A 15,082-nucleotide genomic window follows, 5' to 3' on the forward strand; every position below is an offset into this window, starting at 1 on the left:
ATTCTCAATTGGCCAAAAGAGAAAGGATGCACTAAATGGTAATATTTAAGCTAGGAAAAGAAGTCTGTAGCTATTATACTACTATCTAGAAGGCCATAGAAAGAGGAACTGATAAAAGCATGGAAGACAGACTACTAAAGAGAAATTGAAGAAAGGAAATCATGAAGAAATTATCACTGCTGTGATAATTAGGGTGTTGCTATAATAATCCAAAGCAGAATGGATGAATCAGGAAGAATTCAAACAGTAGCAACAGCAGGAGCAACAACCAATATCACTTAGCTTAATGTATGTCGCATCTGTATGTACTGCCATCTGATCTGCGTAACATTTATAAATGAAAGCCACTACTGTCCCAATTTATAAATGAGAAAATGATGTTTAGAAAGATTAAGTCAGTTTTCAAAAGTCTGCATGGCTAATAGGTAAAAGAGTTTGGACAGAAATCCAAGACTGAATGACTCCAATGTCCAGACTCTTGACCACACACTCTTCCACTACAGTTCAAACAATAGGAGAAAAGACTATTATCAAGAAGTCCTTAGAACACACCATCAATGGGACTCCATGACCTTATGCCCCAGGCAAGATCTCTTCTTACCCACAAACTTTTCCTTCCTGAAATCCTTCTGAAAAGTATTACTTCCTTCATCTAGAGATGTCTTCTAAAATATCTAGGTAGGCTTAACAGATATCCAAAGCGAAATTTTTAACCATATCAAGGTTTAGTATCTTGCAGAGGAATTTTTTTTTAATCCAAAACCTTGCTTGCAGCAGCTGTGAATGGATTCCAGTAAGACAGCACATGATTAGTGTATACAAGGCCATGGGGTTCAATGCCCCAATTAAAGTGCCACTTAAAACAAATATCTCTACCCTCACCACAAGGCCATAGGAAGAAAGCAAAGCAGAAAGACATAGAAAGAGAAATAAGAAGCTGGAAAGATGGCTCAGTGGTTAAGAATACTTCTTGATCTTCTAGAAGACCCAAGCTCAGTCCTCAGCATATGTATCAGGAGTCTTACAACTGCCTGCAACTCTAGCTCAAGAAAACTCAACAGCCTCTTCTGGTCTGCACACGTACCTACACCCACATGGCATACATATACACAAAGATGTACATACATACATGTAAAATCTAAAAAAGTACTGTAAAAGAGAAACAAATTCAGAATTGAAATAGACCACTTTCTAGTCAGAAAAGCAATCTTTATATAGTCAGAGTTAACGTAAACATAGTTTTATGCCTTAGAAATCCTACAAAGACAGTTGCATAGAAGAAATGCTCAATACAAAAGGGGCTAAAATAAGCATTGGGGGAGAGGGGAATTCTTTAAAATATTTAGTTATCCAAAATATACATAATTTTATCCTAACACTATATAATGTTTTTATAAAACATGATGCTGGAACACTCTGGGAAAAATCGCCAATTGAGGGCTTGCAGATTTAATTCCAATTTGTAACTATTATATAAGTAAGAATTGGATGGACTTGCTCTATTTGAATATGCAAATCATCTTTAATCCTTTACAAAAATATTTATTGAACTGTGAGTTTGTACTAGAGGATTGTTAAGTAAGTGGCAGGCCAAGTATGGCGGCGCACACCTTCAGTCCCAGCACTTGGAGGCAGAGGGAGGAGGAGTTCCAGACCAGCCAGAACTACAAGAGAGAGACCCTGTCCCAGGAAGGCAGGGAGGCAGGCAGGTAGGCAGGCAGGCAGGCAGGGAGGCAAGCAGGGAGGCAAGAAGGCAGAAAGGCAGGAAAGCAGGGAGGAAGGGGCACTTCCTTTAAGAAAATAATCCCAACTGTGGCACCTCACATTTTATGAGTCCCAGTGAGCTTGTGAGGCAGAGGCAAGTAGATCTGAGTTGAAGGCCAGCCTGGTCTACAAATTATGTTCCAAGACAATCAAGGCTACACAGAGAAACCTTGTCTCAAAAATCCAAACTATAGAAAGAAAGTAATTCCTACTTCCTACTCATTTTTTACAGTATCTTTTTTTTTTTTTTTTGGAAACAGGGTTTTCTTGTGTAACCCAGGCTGTCCCAGAACTTAAGTTCCTCCTATCTCAGCCTCCAGAGTACTGGGATTACTGGGATTCCACATACATGCTACCATGTCCATCTTACAATTCTCAGTTATAACATTCATTTTCACAATGTTAGTACAATACCTTATCTACTAAAGTCAGAGTTTCCCTTATGAATATAGGTAGCTTCAATAAAATATGACAGATCATTCTCACTACAAATAGTGCTAGCATAGCTTCATCTGGGGTTGAGCCAGTCAGTGACCACTAACCACAAGTGTCAGCATAAAAATGTCAGAATTGTTAAAGCCAATAAATAACTTAGAACTCAGTGAAAAGATGCAAGAATTTCCAGCTGAGTGATTAGAAACTAACAGACTCTTAATGCCCTCATTTTTCTACAGTCTGTGTACATTGTACATTGAATTTAAACTATGTTAGTTCCAGTTCTAACTTCCAGCTGAGTCAAAATCCTACAGCCTGAAAGCAGGAAATCCAATAGGAAATTCCATCATCAGACCTAGGGCTTGGCAATTCAAGGTTCTGGGCAGCAGATACAGAAGTTCTCCAACTCCTTACTGTAATCTTACCTCATGTCTTCAAGTAAATCACATTCTGCCTGATGTTTGGCTTGAAGTTTTGTCATCTGCTCACCTTGAATGTTTCTCAGCTCTTGTGTAACTTTCACCTAAAACATAGTATATATTTATGAAGGCTTTTACTATAATTTGAAGAAGAAAAAAATTACTTAAAGAAGACATTATTTGTTAGAATGTATACTTTTAGTTTTCCTATTCCTGGAGATCAAAAAACCCATATTTGCCATCCAATTTTATTATTTAACCAAGTTTAATGAAAAAAAAAATTAGCCAGAGAATGTAAAACAGGGGCTAAATAAAAATCCAAAATATAAAAAAAAAATTTGCAGTTTAAAGGAGTGCAAACTGTGATTCTGCTTTCTCTTGCTTCCTAAAGATACAGGCATTAACCACCAGGAGCAGGGAGCACAGATGAAAGAGTATTTATTCAGTACCTAATACCTAGCAACTCAATTTTACACAATCATGAAATAATATGCATGAATAAACTACATAAAATATTCCACAATGGCTGCAAGAAAGCACACAGTCTCAGAATGATGCCCTCCACTCTGACAGCGCATCAAATCACAATCTCTTTCTCACAAAGAGAACAGAAAAGTGAACGTCCAGCATATGCAGGGCTTTTAAACTAACCCAGCAAGCCAGGCCGGGGCGACAGCCCACTTCAAACAGAGAGAACCGCCAAAGCCAGCTGGCTGGAGCCATCCTGGCCAGGCAGGACCCTAGGACTGCGAATGGTGTGTGATCTTGGTAGAATCCTGACCACCAGAGCAAAGCTACATGGAGAGGTGGAGTACACGTGCAGGAGGAAAGGGGAGGTTCAGTGACTGGAAAAAAATCAGATTAAGAAGGGAAAAGAAAAGGAAACGTAGATGAGTTACTCATAAAGCAAATGTTTGCCCACATGGGAAGGATGTAACTGTCTCTACCCACTGCTCAGAGTAGATACCTAGTATCCATCTGAAAGATTTAAAAAGACAAGGACACAGCCTTGGCAGAGCTGAAAGGTGTAGAAGCGAGCAGCAGGGAAGGTGCTGGCGAGCCCCAGAGGACCGTCACTGCTGCCCAGGCCATCCAAACCCTAACTGTAGTGCTCAAGCCATGCATCGCCAGGTTTTGGCTTTCAGTACTGGAAGCTCTGCCGTTTCCCTGGCCCCCTGGCCCGAGGCAGGGCAAAAGGGATGGGGGTGGGGGACCTAAGCAGGACCCGTCAATCCTTAATTTGCTTTCCCTTGGGATGGGAGGGCGGAGACCCTTCCAACTTCTTTTCCGCAGCCCCGTAGGGGGTAAAAATAGGCCAAATCTTGGGGCTAGACTTGAAACAAATCCCCCCCGCGAATTTGCCAATGGGTGGAGTGTCCACAAGCGACCGGAGGGCTCGAACCTGGCGCAGACTAAACAATCCGTCACGCACACAGCGGCTCTGCAAATCTGCAGGGGCTCCCCCCGCCTCTCCTCCGTGTGCAGCTCTGAGAATGCACTTTGCCCTGGGCAGCACAGCCATGCAGACAGACACACACATGCATGCCCGAAAAAAACTCCAGCGAATGTCTACGGGAGAGGGAGGTGTCCTCCCTAGTACAGGGAAGCACTGGCTGCCCCTCCGTCAGAAAGACACCCCATACACGCGACCCCCTGCCTGGAGCGGGCGGCAACTCTGACAAGCCAAGAAGCCTGAGTGGTCACGGCCCCTTGCGGGAAGGGGGAGGGGGCGCAGCGGTCGCCCCAGCCGCGTTCTTTGTACGCACCACCACCCCCAAATCTCCAAAGCCCCCCTCCAGCTGCGCCCTTACCTTCCTCGGCGGCGGCTGCATGATGCTGAAGGGACATCAATCCTCCGCCCACCCCCGACAGCGGCGTTTAAAGGACTGTGAGGGTGAGGAGGCTTGGAGAAAGGGGGCGGCCCAGCAAGCCAGGGCGCGCGCGCGCGTGTGTGTGTGTGTGTGTGCGCGCGCGTGTGAAAGGAGAGGCTGAGGAGGAGAAGGAAGAGGAATCGGCCCGGAGGCTGCGAGGCAGGAGAGCGGCAGGAGCACCCGGGTCGCAGCGAGTGTGGAGAGGAGGAGGAGCACCGGGAAGGCCTGGGGCCCGGGCGGCCCGGGGGGTGTGTGAGGGAAGGAGGCGGAGACGCCCGGGGGCGGGGGCCGCGAGCGGGGGCGCTGGGGGGCTCGCGGCTTGCCGGGCGGCTGAGGAGGAGCGGCCGCGTCGTCCGCGCTCGCCGCCTGCCGCGGCCCGGCTGCAGCTGGCTGACGCGGCGGCCCCCCACCCACTCGGGCAGCCCGGCCCTCGCGGTGCCCAACGCCCCCGCCCGGCCCGGGAAGGAGGAAGGCGGCGCCGCGCTCCCCACTAGAGCTCCGCCAACCACTCAGGCCGCGGGAATTTCCGGCCCCGGCGCGCGCCACAGCGCCCCGCTCCGGCGGCAGAAGGATGCGCTCCTGGCCACCGCCTGCTTCAGAGTGGAGGGAGGGGAGGTAGCCAGGCCGCGCCACGGGGCTCCGGATCTCGGTGTGAGAAAGGGGGAAACCTGATGGATTGTTCGGCAGAGAGGAAGGGTGGGAACGGGAGCGGGACTCGAGAAATACCCCAGTTCTCTCCGACGATGGGACGTTCCAGACGCTTCCCGTCCTCCCTCCCCCAACACCGAGAAGGCAGCTGGGGGCTTCCCGCGCGCCTTCCCGCCAGCCCGCTGGGGCGCGCGACTCCTCCGGGAGCGCGCACGTGGGAGGGAGAGGGCTCTGCTCCGACGCACGCGCACAGGCCGCCCCCCCACGCCCCCCCGCGCCTCCCTCCCGCAGTTGCGGCTGCACAGTTCGTGTGGGAATTTGGCACAAGTAGAGGGGGGCTAGGCTCATAGTGGGATTGTTTGCAATAGGGAAGGAGGTAGCTGAGACAGTTCGGAATTTTGCTTTCTCTCAGTCCCTCAGTGTACTCTCCCTCCTAGTGCACTGAGAAATTTAGCGTGAATAAGTCCTTTTACCACTGGCCGCCGGTGCCAGACCTATGCCGTTGGAGGAGGACAGGTGAAATAACCTTAAATTGCCAGGCAAAGGAAAGAATGGCCCTCTATTCCAGAGTACTTAGTCAGACATCGTGGAGTCGACTGGGGGAAAAAGTGAAAATCTCTTGAGTCGGCCACTCCCATATCACAGATAGGAAGGCTGGTGTCGGCAGAGAATTGGAGCCATTCTCAAGGTCACATGGCATGACTAGAATCCGTGAGTCAGGAAGGGTTACTTGGGTTATAAGAAAAAAGCAAGAGCTGTGTGTGAGGAGGGGTACGTTGCTTGGTGTTAGAGCGCATGCCTAGCAGCTAGAGAGGCTCTGGGTTCAACACTAGCCAGCATGGCAGAGGAAAGAAGGAATAGGTTAGATTAAGGACTTCTAGGTCAACTCACTTTACCTGTCCTGAACTAGTTGGACAAACTCAACCTCATCTGACAATGACAATGTTCGCTCTCAGCAGGGTCCCATCAGGCACCTTCGTGCTCTGCCCAGATCACCCAAGGAGTGTCAGGCTCACTTTGGGTTGCTTGGAATAGTGGAAAACCTTCTTCCTCGTTCTTCAGCACTATTTTTGAGCCACAGATCCAGACACAGACACAGTGTGAGCCGGATCTTCCCCTTCCCCCACTTAATTCAGGACTTGCAGTCCCAGATAGCTGTTCTCAGAAACTCAGTTCAGTCAAAAAAGGAAGGTCAGGGACACCAGACTAGACCAGGATGACTTACCAGATAACCTACTGGCTCTGTGACCAGAAGACGGACTCGGACCCAGGGGTTTTACATTGAGTTAACCCACATGCTAACAGTGGTGTCGGAGTTGAGAGCTGTGTATAAAAATTAGAAAGCCTACTATTTCTGGTTTCCTTGAAGCCATTTGCCACTGGTGTCCTCATTCAGATCAAGGAAGGCCCAGGGCAAGGGAACAGTGGATGGGAACCCAGAGTCCTGACCTCCACTGAGACACAACCACTAGAGGTAGGGAGATGGCCCCATTCTCAGCCTCACCACTGAGCATTGCTGCAGTCCTCCAGCTTTTGTCCCTTCCTTACAAGATGGGGGTTTAAAGCATCTTTGCAGACGTGTTGTACAAACTGGAATTTCTCCAGACCTGGCACACAGTCAATGCTCAATAAACATTCATTGATTCCTTCATTGATAAAATATTTGCTGCCACCCTACTTTATGTGAAGCTTACACCAAACACTAGGATGTGGAAGTGAGCAAGGCAGAATCACCCAGAGTTCCAGACTATTGCGTGGAAAAGATAGGGTAACAGCACCTGCCCAGATGTCTCGCGTGCAATGGGTGCCTGACCAAGGTTTTCCAAATTGTAGTCCTGGGCGCAGCTGCTCTGGCTCAGGGATTATCCTGCTTCACATTCTTGGAAGAGAATTTTTGCATGTTAGAAGATTTGGGATCTCGCCTAGACCACTGATCTGCTGTGCATTCAATGGATACTGGAGCCCATCTAGAACATAAGGTAAATGATACTGTGCATGGTCTCAAACATCTATCAGTGTAATCCTAGCCTTTGGGAGGATGAAGCAGAAAGATCATGAGTTTGAGACAGCCCAATTTGTCTACAGAGACCAGATAGATAGATAGATAGATAGATAGATAGATAGATAGATAGATGTGACAGAAAGAAAGTGGGGCTGGAGAGTTGGATCAGCAGTTAAGAGCACTTGTTGCTCTTGCAGAGGACTAAGGTTCAATTCCCAGCATAGCCACTCACAACTGACTGTAACTCTAGGCCCAGATGATCCAATGCCATTTTCTGATCTCTGCAAGCCTCAGGCATGTATCTAGTGCACTCGCATGCATGGAGCCAAAACACTTGTACACATTAACTATTAAATCTTTTGAAGTTTTTTAATTTGCAGTGTGCCGTTTCAAATCCTAAACTTTCTTATGGTTTCTTCAAGCTAATGTTTACAATAACCCTATGACATATTATTTTCTTCATTTCTACAGTAAGAACCTGAAGACTCACAAGAGATAAGTTACTTGCCTTTGTTATGCTTCCAAGTTCACCCTGCATATGATCAGCACTAACCCTTGGACTGGGATTCCAGGGCGGAGGAAAAGGGGGAAGCAGGCCGAGCGCCATCTTTAATCTCTCCATTTCCTGACTGCAGGTACAATGTGACTGACTACCTCGTGCTCCCACTGACGTGACTTCCATGACAATCTGCATCCCCTTAAATCATAAGCCAAAATAAACCCTTCTTTGCTCAACTTGCTGTTATCAGATGTTACATCACAAAACTAAATGGGGACTAATGTCTCCAGGAATAAAGCAGACTTAGAAGCATAAAATATAGGATGGAGCAGGGGATTTCTGTGATCTATGGAAAGTTTACTCAGGTGTCCCTCTTCCAACAGGTATGGGGATTTGAAGAGTTTTGCTTCTGTAATAGCACTAAGCACACTGCTACCAGAAAGATCTCCTTGATTAGTGAAGGGAAATCTGCAGAGCTGTATTCTCTGTGCCCTCAGAGACAGAATTAATAAATATTTTTAGGTCTCAGGAAGGTTTTCCAGGCAGACCAATCTAAGGAGGGAGGGCGCATTTCCATCCTGAAGGAGTACAGCAGGTACTGACTCCTTTCCATCAGAGACCACATGTGGAATTCTTACTCTGGAAAGATATCAAGATTGAGCATTGGTTGTGCCTCCATGCTTTAGACATTGAAATGGGCATGCTTTTTACATTGTGTTTCACTCTCATAGCATCCCTTATAATATATACGACTCCATTTTCACAGATGGAGACTCAAACTATCCAGAGACTCATGAACTATCCAGAGTCACTGAGCTGATAAGAGAGAACCAGCCCTGATGTAAGGATCCCTTTGACTCTGAAGCAATACTAAGCACCTGGAGGGGTGATTAAAGTCAGAGCCAGGATTAAAGGCTGGCCTGACACCCTCATAGAAGAAGGGAGAGGGGGATGGGATAGAGGGTTTCTGGGGGGATGGGAGAAGGAACCAGAAAAGAGGATAACATTTAAAATGTAAATAAAGAAAAATTTAAAAAATATATAACAAAAAATATTCACTGTAAATTCATATAACTGCTTTGGCAAATTCTATTTAGTTGAATAAAAGGTTATGAATAAAAGGGAAAAAAACTGGCCTGATGTAGGCGTAAGTGGGAACTGGAAGGCCGGCTTCTCTGATACGCCAAGTAGTTCCTGGAGCCTCTCCCACCCTCCTACCCATGCTGCACAGACACACACACACACACATACACACACACACACACATACAAGCAAGCACACATGCATACATGCACACATGCACTGCTCCACACATACTTCCACAGCACTATCTGCTTCCTTTCTTCTCTGCCATTACCCCACACCTTGGCACAGGCTGCTCAGGAATTCTTGTCAGCACATCCAGAGGCTAGTCATTCCTGGGCCTCAGCAAGCCCAGCTTGAAGGCACTGCTAAAGATGACTGGGTTTGAGGACCCCCACTCTCATTCACCTCATTACTACCCTGGTCACCTTTCCTTTCCCCCACTGCCCTTTGTTCTTCTCTCAGTGGATCCCCTCACCACAGCCCTCCAGGGGATTATACCTGTCTTCCCTAGTGAGCTCTCAAGACAGACTCCCAATCCAGCCACCAGAGGAGCAGGGGCTTTCCCTAGGACCCCCACTGAGTAGGTAGCAGAACCAAGCCTTGGATTCCATCAACTACTCCTCAACAAAGATCTTTATTCTGGGCTTAGCCACAAGTAGGTCTCTGGGGTGAGCCCAGGGCTCTGTCCCAAAAGAGCTCCCAATCTCAATGCTTGACTGGAGGTCACAACACTGGGACATGCAAAGCCAGGAAAGTCAGAGGCCGGATCCTATCATATGGTAGCAGAGATCTAAGCCCAGAGGCAAGTCCTTAAGGTATAGGCAATGAAAGTAGGAATTTCCTGCTCATTTGGAGCTCCAGCCCGTGAGTATTACAGCTAAGAGCATAAGGACAGGAATATGATATATCCCAGAGATATTGGTTGGAGCTGGCAGACAGGTGAACTAATGTTCTAACCCTATCTTTGTTAGGTACTTGCTTCCAGACATGTCACTTCAGCCTTGGTTTCCGTTTCTGCAGAATGATAATAACAGATTTTTTTCCTGTCTCCCTCTTAGAGGAACTGCTGTGCAGGCTAAAATGAACTGTCAGCTGTATAGAATATATAAAGGGCTGAACCTGCATGTAAGCCAAGGACTGCCAGTCAGGATGCAGCACGGAAGGCTGAGTGACTGTCTATGTGGGAGGCCGAATGGCGCTTCCACCACTAGCTGCACTGTGATTACAGCTCTGAAAAGCAGGTATCAAGGAATGGAACCATCACGTGGATGGAGGCATGCTAGGTCAGTGATCGAGCAGAGCAAAACGTTTGAGCTGGACGGCATGCTCCCTCTTCCGCCTCACTCTGGCTTCTTGACAATCTTAAAGACACTTTTCTAATGGTTTCCCTTTTTCTGTCAGAGGGGAGAATGGATGTTAGAGTTGTGGTGAAAATTAAACAGACCATTTATGCAAGTGTTTCTAACTATGCCTGCCCAGTTTGTCCTAGTGCTATTGTTGAGCAAGACAGAGACAAACAGAGATAGGCAGAGACAGACAGAAACAGAGACAGAAGAGGCCAGCCTGGCAAGATAGGTCAGTGAGTGAAGGAGCCTGTGGTCAGGCCTATCTAAGTTCAATCCCCAGGACCCACATGATAGAAGGAGAAAACCAACTTCTACAAGTTATCCTCTGAGTTCCACATGCATGCCATGCGTACAAAATAATCAAAACATGTTAAAAGAAATTAAGGCCAGCTTAGTGGTTCACACCTTTAATTCTAGCACTAGGGAATGAGAGGCAGGAGGATCTCCGAGTTCAAGGCCAGCCTGTTCTCCATATCGAGCTCCAGGACAGCCAAGACTATCTAGAGAGACCCTGTCTCAAAAGCAAGCAAACAAACAAAAATAAGTAGAAAGTATTCATTCATTCATTAAAACAATTAATTAAATAAATTTAAATAAAACAATTCATTAAAAAGGCCAGACCTATGAGTACATTTCTGTAATCCCTCCACTTGGGAGGTAGAGGCAGGCAGTTCTCTGTGAGTTCAAGGCCATTCTGGACTACATAAGGAGCTTCAGACCAGCCAGGACTACAAAGTAAAACTGAAAGTAAATAAATAAGTAAATAAATAATCCCCTCCCCCAGCTATAGCGTTGGCTCATGTTAAGAGAACTGGCTGCTCTTGTAGAGGCCCCAGGTTCAGTTCCCAGCATCTACATGGTGGCTCACAAACCATCTATAACTCCAGTTCCAGGGGATCCAGCATCTCCGTACAGCCCCTACAGGCACCAAGCCCAAAAGTGGTCTCAGGCATACATGCAGACAAAAAAGTCATACACATAAAATTTAAATGGTAATGTTTATGGTAGTGATGATACACACCTTTAATGCCAGCAGCATACAGGAGGCAGAGGCAGGCAGAACTCTAGGTGACACACTCCAGGCATAATGAAGTACCCCTTTAATCCCAACACTCAAAGGCAGAGGCAGATGGGTCTCTATGAGTTCAAGACCAGGCTGGTTTACAAGTAAGTTCCAGGACAGCCAGAGTTAAGAAAGGCCATGTCTTAAAATAAAAATAATAAGAAATAAATCTTTTTAAAGATGTTTTTAAATTCCCATAGGGAGCTCCACTAGAGTCCTAGGCCTGCCTCTCTCTTACTGTGGGCCCCTGGGAAATCTCTGATTCTTCCTCAGCTAGTTTCTACATCTGTAACACTAGGGTTCCACTAAGAAGCTTTTCCAAGGACCAGCCTGGGAAGAACAGAATGGTACCAGCATATGATCCTTCTGTGAAGAGGGTACCCCTCGGGCTGAATTTGAAGAGTCAGGCAGGGACCTAAGGAGAAAGATGGAATTGTGGGATAGGGACAGCAAGATGGGGAAGTGGCAGCCTTATATGAGCTGCTTTGTGAAGGAAGTAGGCCCTTTTCAGTTTAGGAAGCCTGCCTGCCTATTTTCCCACAGCCTGCCCAGTTAATGCCTAAACAAAACAAGCTTTCTTGCTCCCTGCTGCCTGCTGGAGGGTGGGAAGCCAAAATGAGCGTCCTGGAGACTGGCAGACACCCTGGCATCCTGCCTGTGCTCCCTGGGCACCCGCCCTTCCCGTCTGCAGCCCCACCCTCAGCCTTCACAGCCCCTCCACGCCCATGCTCCCCTCCACTTCTACCCTTTCTAGGTAGATACCCTCAATCCTAGGCCAGTGTGGGCCACTAGGTCCAGGTTTATTCTCACTGTGCTGCTGTGGGCAGAGCATCTGACATCAGAATGCCTGGAATAGCTGTCGGTCGCCATGGGAGGGAATTCCCTGGCTCAGGAAAACTCTTCCAGAGGGAAAGAGCAGGTGGCAGTCTCCCCACAAGACAGATGCCGCCCACGATGTAAGTAGAGCCAATCCTGGGGTGAGAAGCATCAAATCTGACAACACACACACACACGCACACGCACACGCACACACGCACACGCACACACACTCACCTTCTGTCTGATGCTTGTCTATATCTGGCCTATTAATACTAGCCCATGCCCATAATAGCTACCATGTGGCAGACTCTATTCCAAACACTTCACCCAGATACCTAATTTAATTCTTACACCATCTCTGAGGTAGGTACTGTCATTAGCCCCATTTTATAGATGAGGCATTGATAAGTAATTTGCCTAAGGGCTCAGCCCCTAAGTGGCATACTGGGATGTGACCTCAGTTAATAAGGCCAGTGTGTGCTATGTTAATATGCCACTGGATGACAATTTCCCCATAAAATATCACATCTGCACATGGAGCCTGGCAAAATGCATCTACTGTCTCATAATCCAAACACTTGGGCATATTTGCTGAGGATGAGAACCATGCAGGAAATACTGTTTAACTCTCTCTTGGAATGGAGTAAATTTTTTTCCTTTAAAACAAAGTCTCCTGTATTCCAGGTTGTCTTCGAGCTCAATGTTCAGCCAACGAAAACCTTGAACTTCTGGAAGTTCTTCTACCTCCACTTCCCAACTGTTGGGATTACGTGCATGCACCAGCATACAGAGTTTATTCCATTCAGGGATTGCACCCAGGACCTCCTGCATGCTAGTCAAGCACCCTACCTACTGTACTGAGCCACAGTCCAGTCCAGTGCAGTCCTTTGACTTGGGAAGAGAGGCAGTGTCTGACACTGGGAAAATAGCTCTTGTTCTGTGAATGAATGCCCTTGACTTCCTTGGGGTCTTTCCATCTCTAAAATAGGTTACGGTTGCCCACCCTCCTCCATGGAAAACTGTGGCTGTGTTGAGTCAGTGTTTGTCGGCACTAGTCTGCTGGGGTGTAAGGAGTTGTTTATAAGCACACCCAGCTGGCTCCTAACAACAGCTGTCATAATAATAGCTAACGTTTTCTGGATGCTTGGGGAGCACCAGACACAACTCTGAAGACTTTGATGTGTTCACCCACTGATTCTCTCAACTTCCATTATCTTGATGTTAAGGATGGAGTTAAGTAACTTGTCTGAGATCATGGAATTAGTAAGAAGCAGGGATGCCAGATGGCCCTGCTCCTGTGTTCCAGGGGTTAACCACTCCATCCCAGTTGCTGGATGTACCAGCTCCCTCCTCGCTAGGCACCAAGTTTAATTGAGCAGATGCGGACTGTACCTATAGTGTTCAGGAGCTCCCATGTAGACAGACCGGCAAGGTCTGAATCTGAGAGATCCCAAAGCACAGTGCTATGTGAGTTCCCAGTGAGGAAAGACTACCTCTGGTAAAGGAAGGGACTCAGAGGCTACACTGAAATTAGGCCGTGATGCCTGGGATCTTGGTACTCAAAACAGAGGAGCGGTAAGAGCGAAATGCCAGGCTGGATGGTCCTGAGCCAGCAGAATAGTCCTAACTAATGAGCTCTTTACAGGTCCCTTCTTGGTTGTTTGACCTAAAATGTAAAAAGCACTGCCCTGTGAAGCCAGGCATGGGGGCAGACACCTGCCTGGGGCTTAGGAGTGGATGAAGGAGGATTAGTATAGAGATCTTTGCTACTTTTGGGTTCTTCTTTTTCCCACCCTTTATTCCCTCTGCCAGTCCCCCTACTCCCCGTTCACTAGGTAGTAGAGAAAGAAGGATGGGGGTGGGAAGGGGAGAGAGAGAGAGAGAGAGAGAGAGAGAGAGAGAGAGAGAGAGAGAGAGAGAGAGAGATCCTGAATCTAGTTCCTTTCTTTTTGTTTCTTTGTTGAGCATGACTACTAACAAAACAGCTACCAACCCCCTTGGCTATTGGGGCACTAGCATTTATATATCCTCTAAAAGGTGCCCAGAATTACAAGCATCACACAATCACAGAAACTATCTGCAGCTGGCAAAACCACACCTCTGCTAGAGTACTAGGCATATCATAGTCAGCTGCTGCAGACAGTCCGAAGCAGCCTCATATCCCCCACACCTGGGATTAAAACGAAAAACATGTTCTTATAATATTTTTGTATTTTTTAAAGAAACCAAAATTCCAGAGTTCTCACTACAGAGCAGGAAATCAAAGTCATCGTCAGCTATGTAGTGAATTTGAGGCCAGCCTGGGCTACATACGATTCTGTCAGAGTTGGGAGCATGTGATAGCACGTGCCTGTAACTTCAGCCATCAAGAGGCAGGGCAAGAGATTCACCATAAGTTCAAGGTCAGCCTAACCTACATAGTGAGTTTCAGATCCTGAATTCAAAGCCATTATGGAGGCACAGGGAGGCCCAAATCAAACAGAACAGAACAGAGCAAGCAATGACTCTTTATGGTGCATATTCACTGAGTTATAGGAACACATTCTGGCTGCCTTTCCTGTGCTATCAGTGCCTCCAGATCCCCAAGCCCAGAGGCCTCTATAACATTTGTCTTTATCCGTAAAACCAATGACAATGTACCTAAAAGGCATGCTGGATGGGTAGACTTGAAGGCCTGACACTTGGAAGGTGACCAAGGGTGGGGCAGGTAGAACACTAAACATGGGCACCCAAGTCATAGAAACAGGCCCAGTTCAACAGGCTAAAGGAAGGGTGTGCCTGGAGGTCAGACTGTACAACCAGGTCCTTTACACCTGTGTGTAGCCTTTAGTCCTTGTCTGCTGCACAGGGACTGTGACCTTCAGTAACTCCTCCACAAGAAGTAGCTTGTGAGTGGGTGGCCTATAAGGAGAGGACACAATGGGTCAGAAGGATAAGGCACTAGGCTGGAGAGTTGGCTCAGTGATCAAGCACACTGGCTGTTTTTCCAGAGGGCCTGGGTTCAGTCCCCAGAATCCATATGGTGGCTCACAACCATCTGTAATTCCCGTTCCTCTTCTGGTCCCCTCACAGACCAAGCACACAAGTAGTGCACTAACACACATGCAGGCCAACACCCATACATAACATA

The 15,082-nt window shown here is 47.2% G+C and overlaps 1 protein-coding gene and 1 long non-coding RNA gene across 6 annotated transcripts in view; one reads left to right on the top strand and one right to left on the bottom strand.

Moving 5' to 3' along the window:
* Fchsd2 (FCH and double SH3 domains 2) overlaps positions 1-15,082 on the bottom strand; it is a 186,166-nt gene that overhangs the window by 165,532 nt on the left and 5,552 nt on the right. Inside the window, exons 1-2 of one of the 4 annotated variants that reach the window (XM_052157221.1) lie at positions 5,216-5,382; positions 2,625-2,722 (exon numbers count right to left, since the gene is read on the bottom strand). In XM_052157221.1, coding sequence (XP_052013181.1) covers positions 2,625-2,680 — 56 coding nt within the window. In that variant the 5' untranslated portion in view covers positions 2,681-2,722; positions 5,216-5,382. Of the gene's footprint in view, positions 1-2,624; positions 2,723-4,429; positions 4,769-5,215; positions 5,383-15,082 lie in introns of those variants that run through there. The other 3 variants (XM_052157231.1, XM_052157207.1, XM_052157215.1) reach the window with 3 other exon arrangements.
* LOC127664973 (uncharacterized) lies at positions 5,408-12,914 on the top strand. Of its 2 annotated transcripts, XR_007973297.1 has the most exons (5): positions 5,408-7,116; positions 7,611-7,774; positions 8,405-8,479; positions 9,783-10,007; positions 12,637-12,914. It is a non-coding gene; the product is annotated as an uncharacterized LOC127664973 (long non-coding RNA). The 2 variants fall into 2 exon arrangements; XR_007973295.1 differs by lacking the exon at positions 8,405-8,479 and having other exon boundaries at positions 5,416-7,116.

The sequence above is a fragment of the Apodemus sylvaticus genome, chromosome 1 (genome assembly GCF_947179515.1).
Source record: "Apodemus sylvaticus chromosome 1, mApoSyl1.1, whole genome shotgun sequence".
In the NCBI taxonomy this organism is placed as follows: domain Eukaryota; kingdom Metazoa; phylum Chordata; class Mammalia; order Rodentia; family Muridae; genus Apodemus; species Apodemus sylvaticus.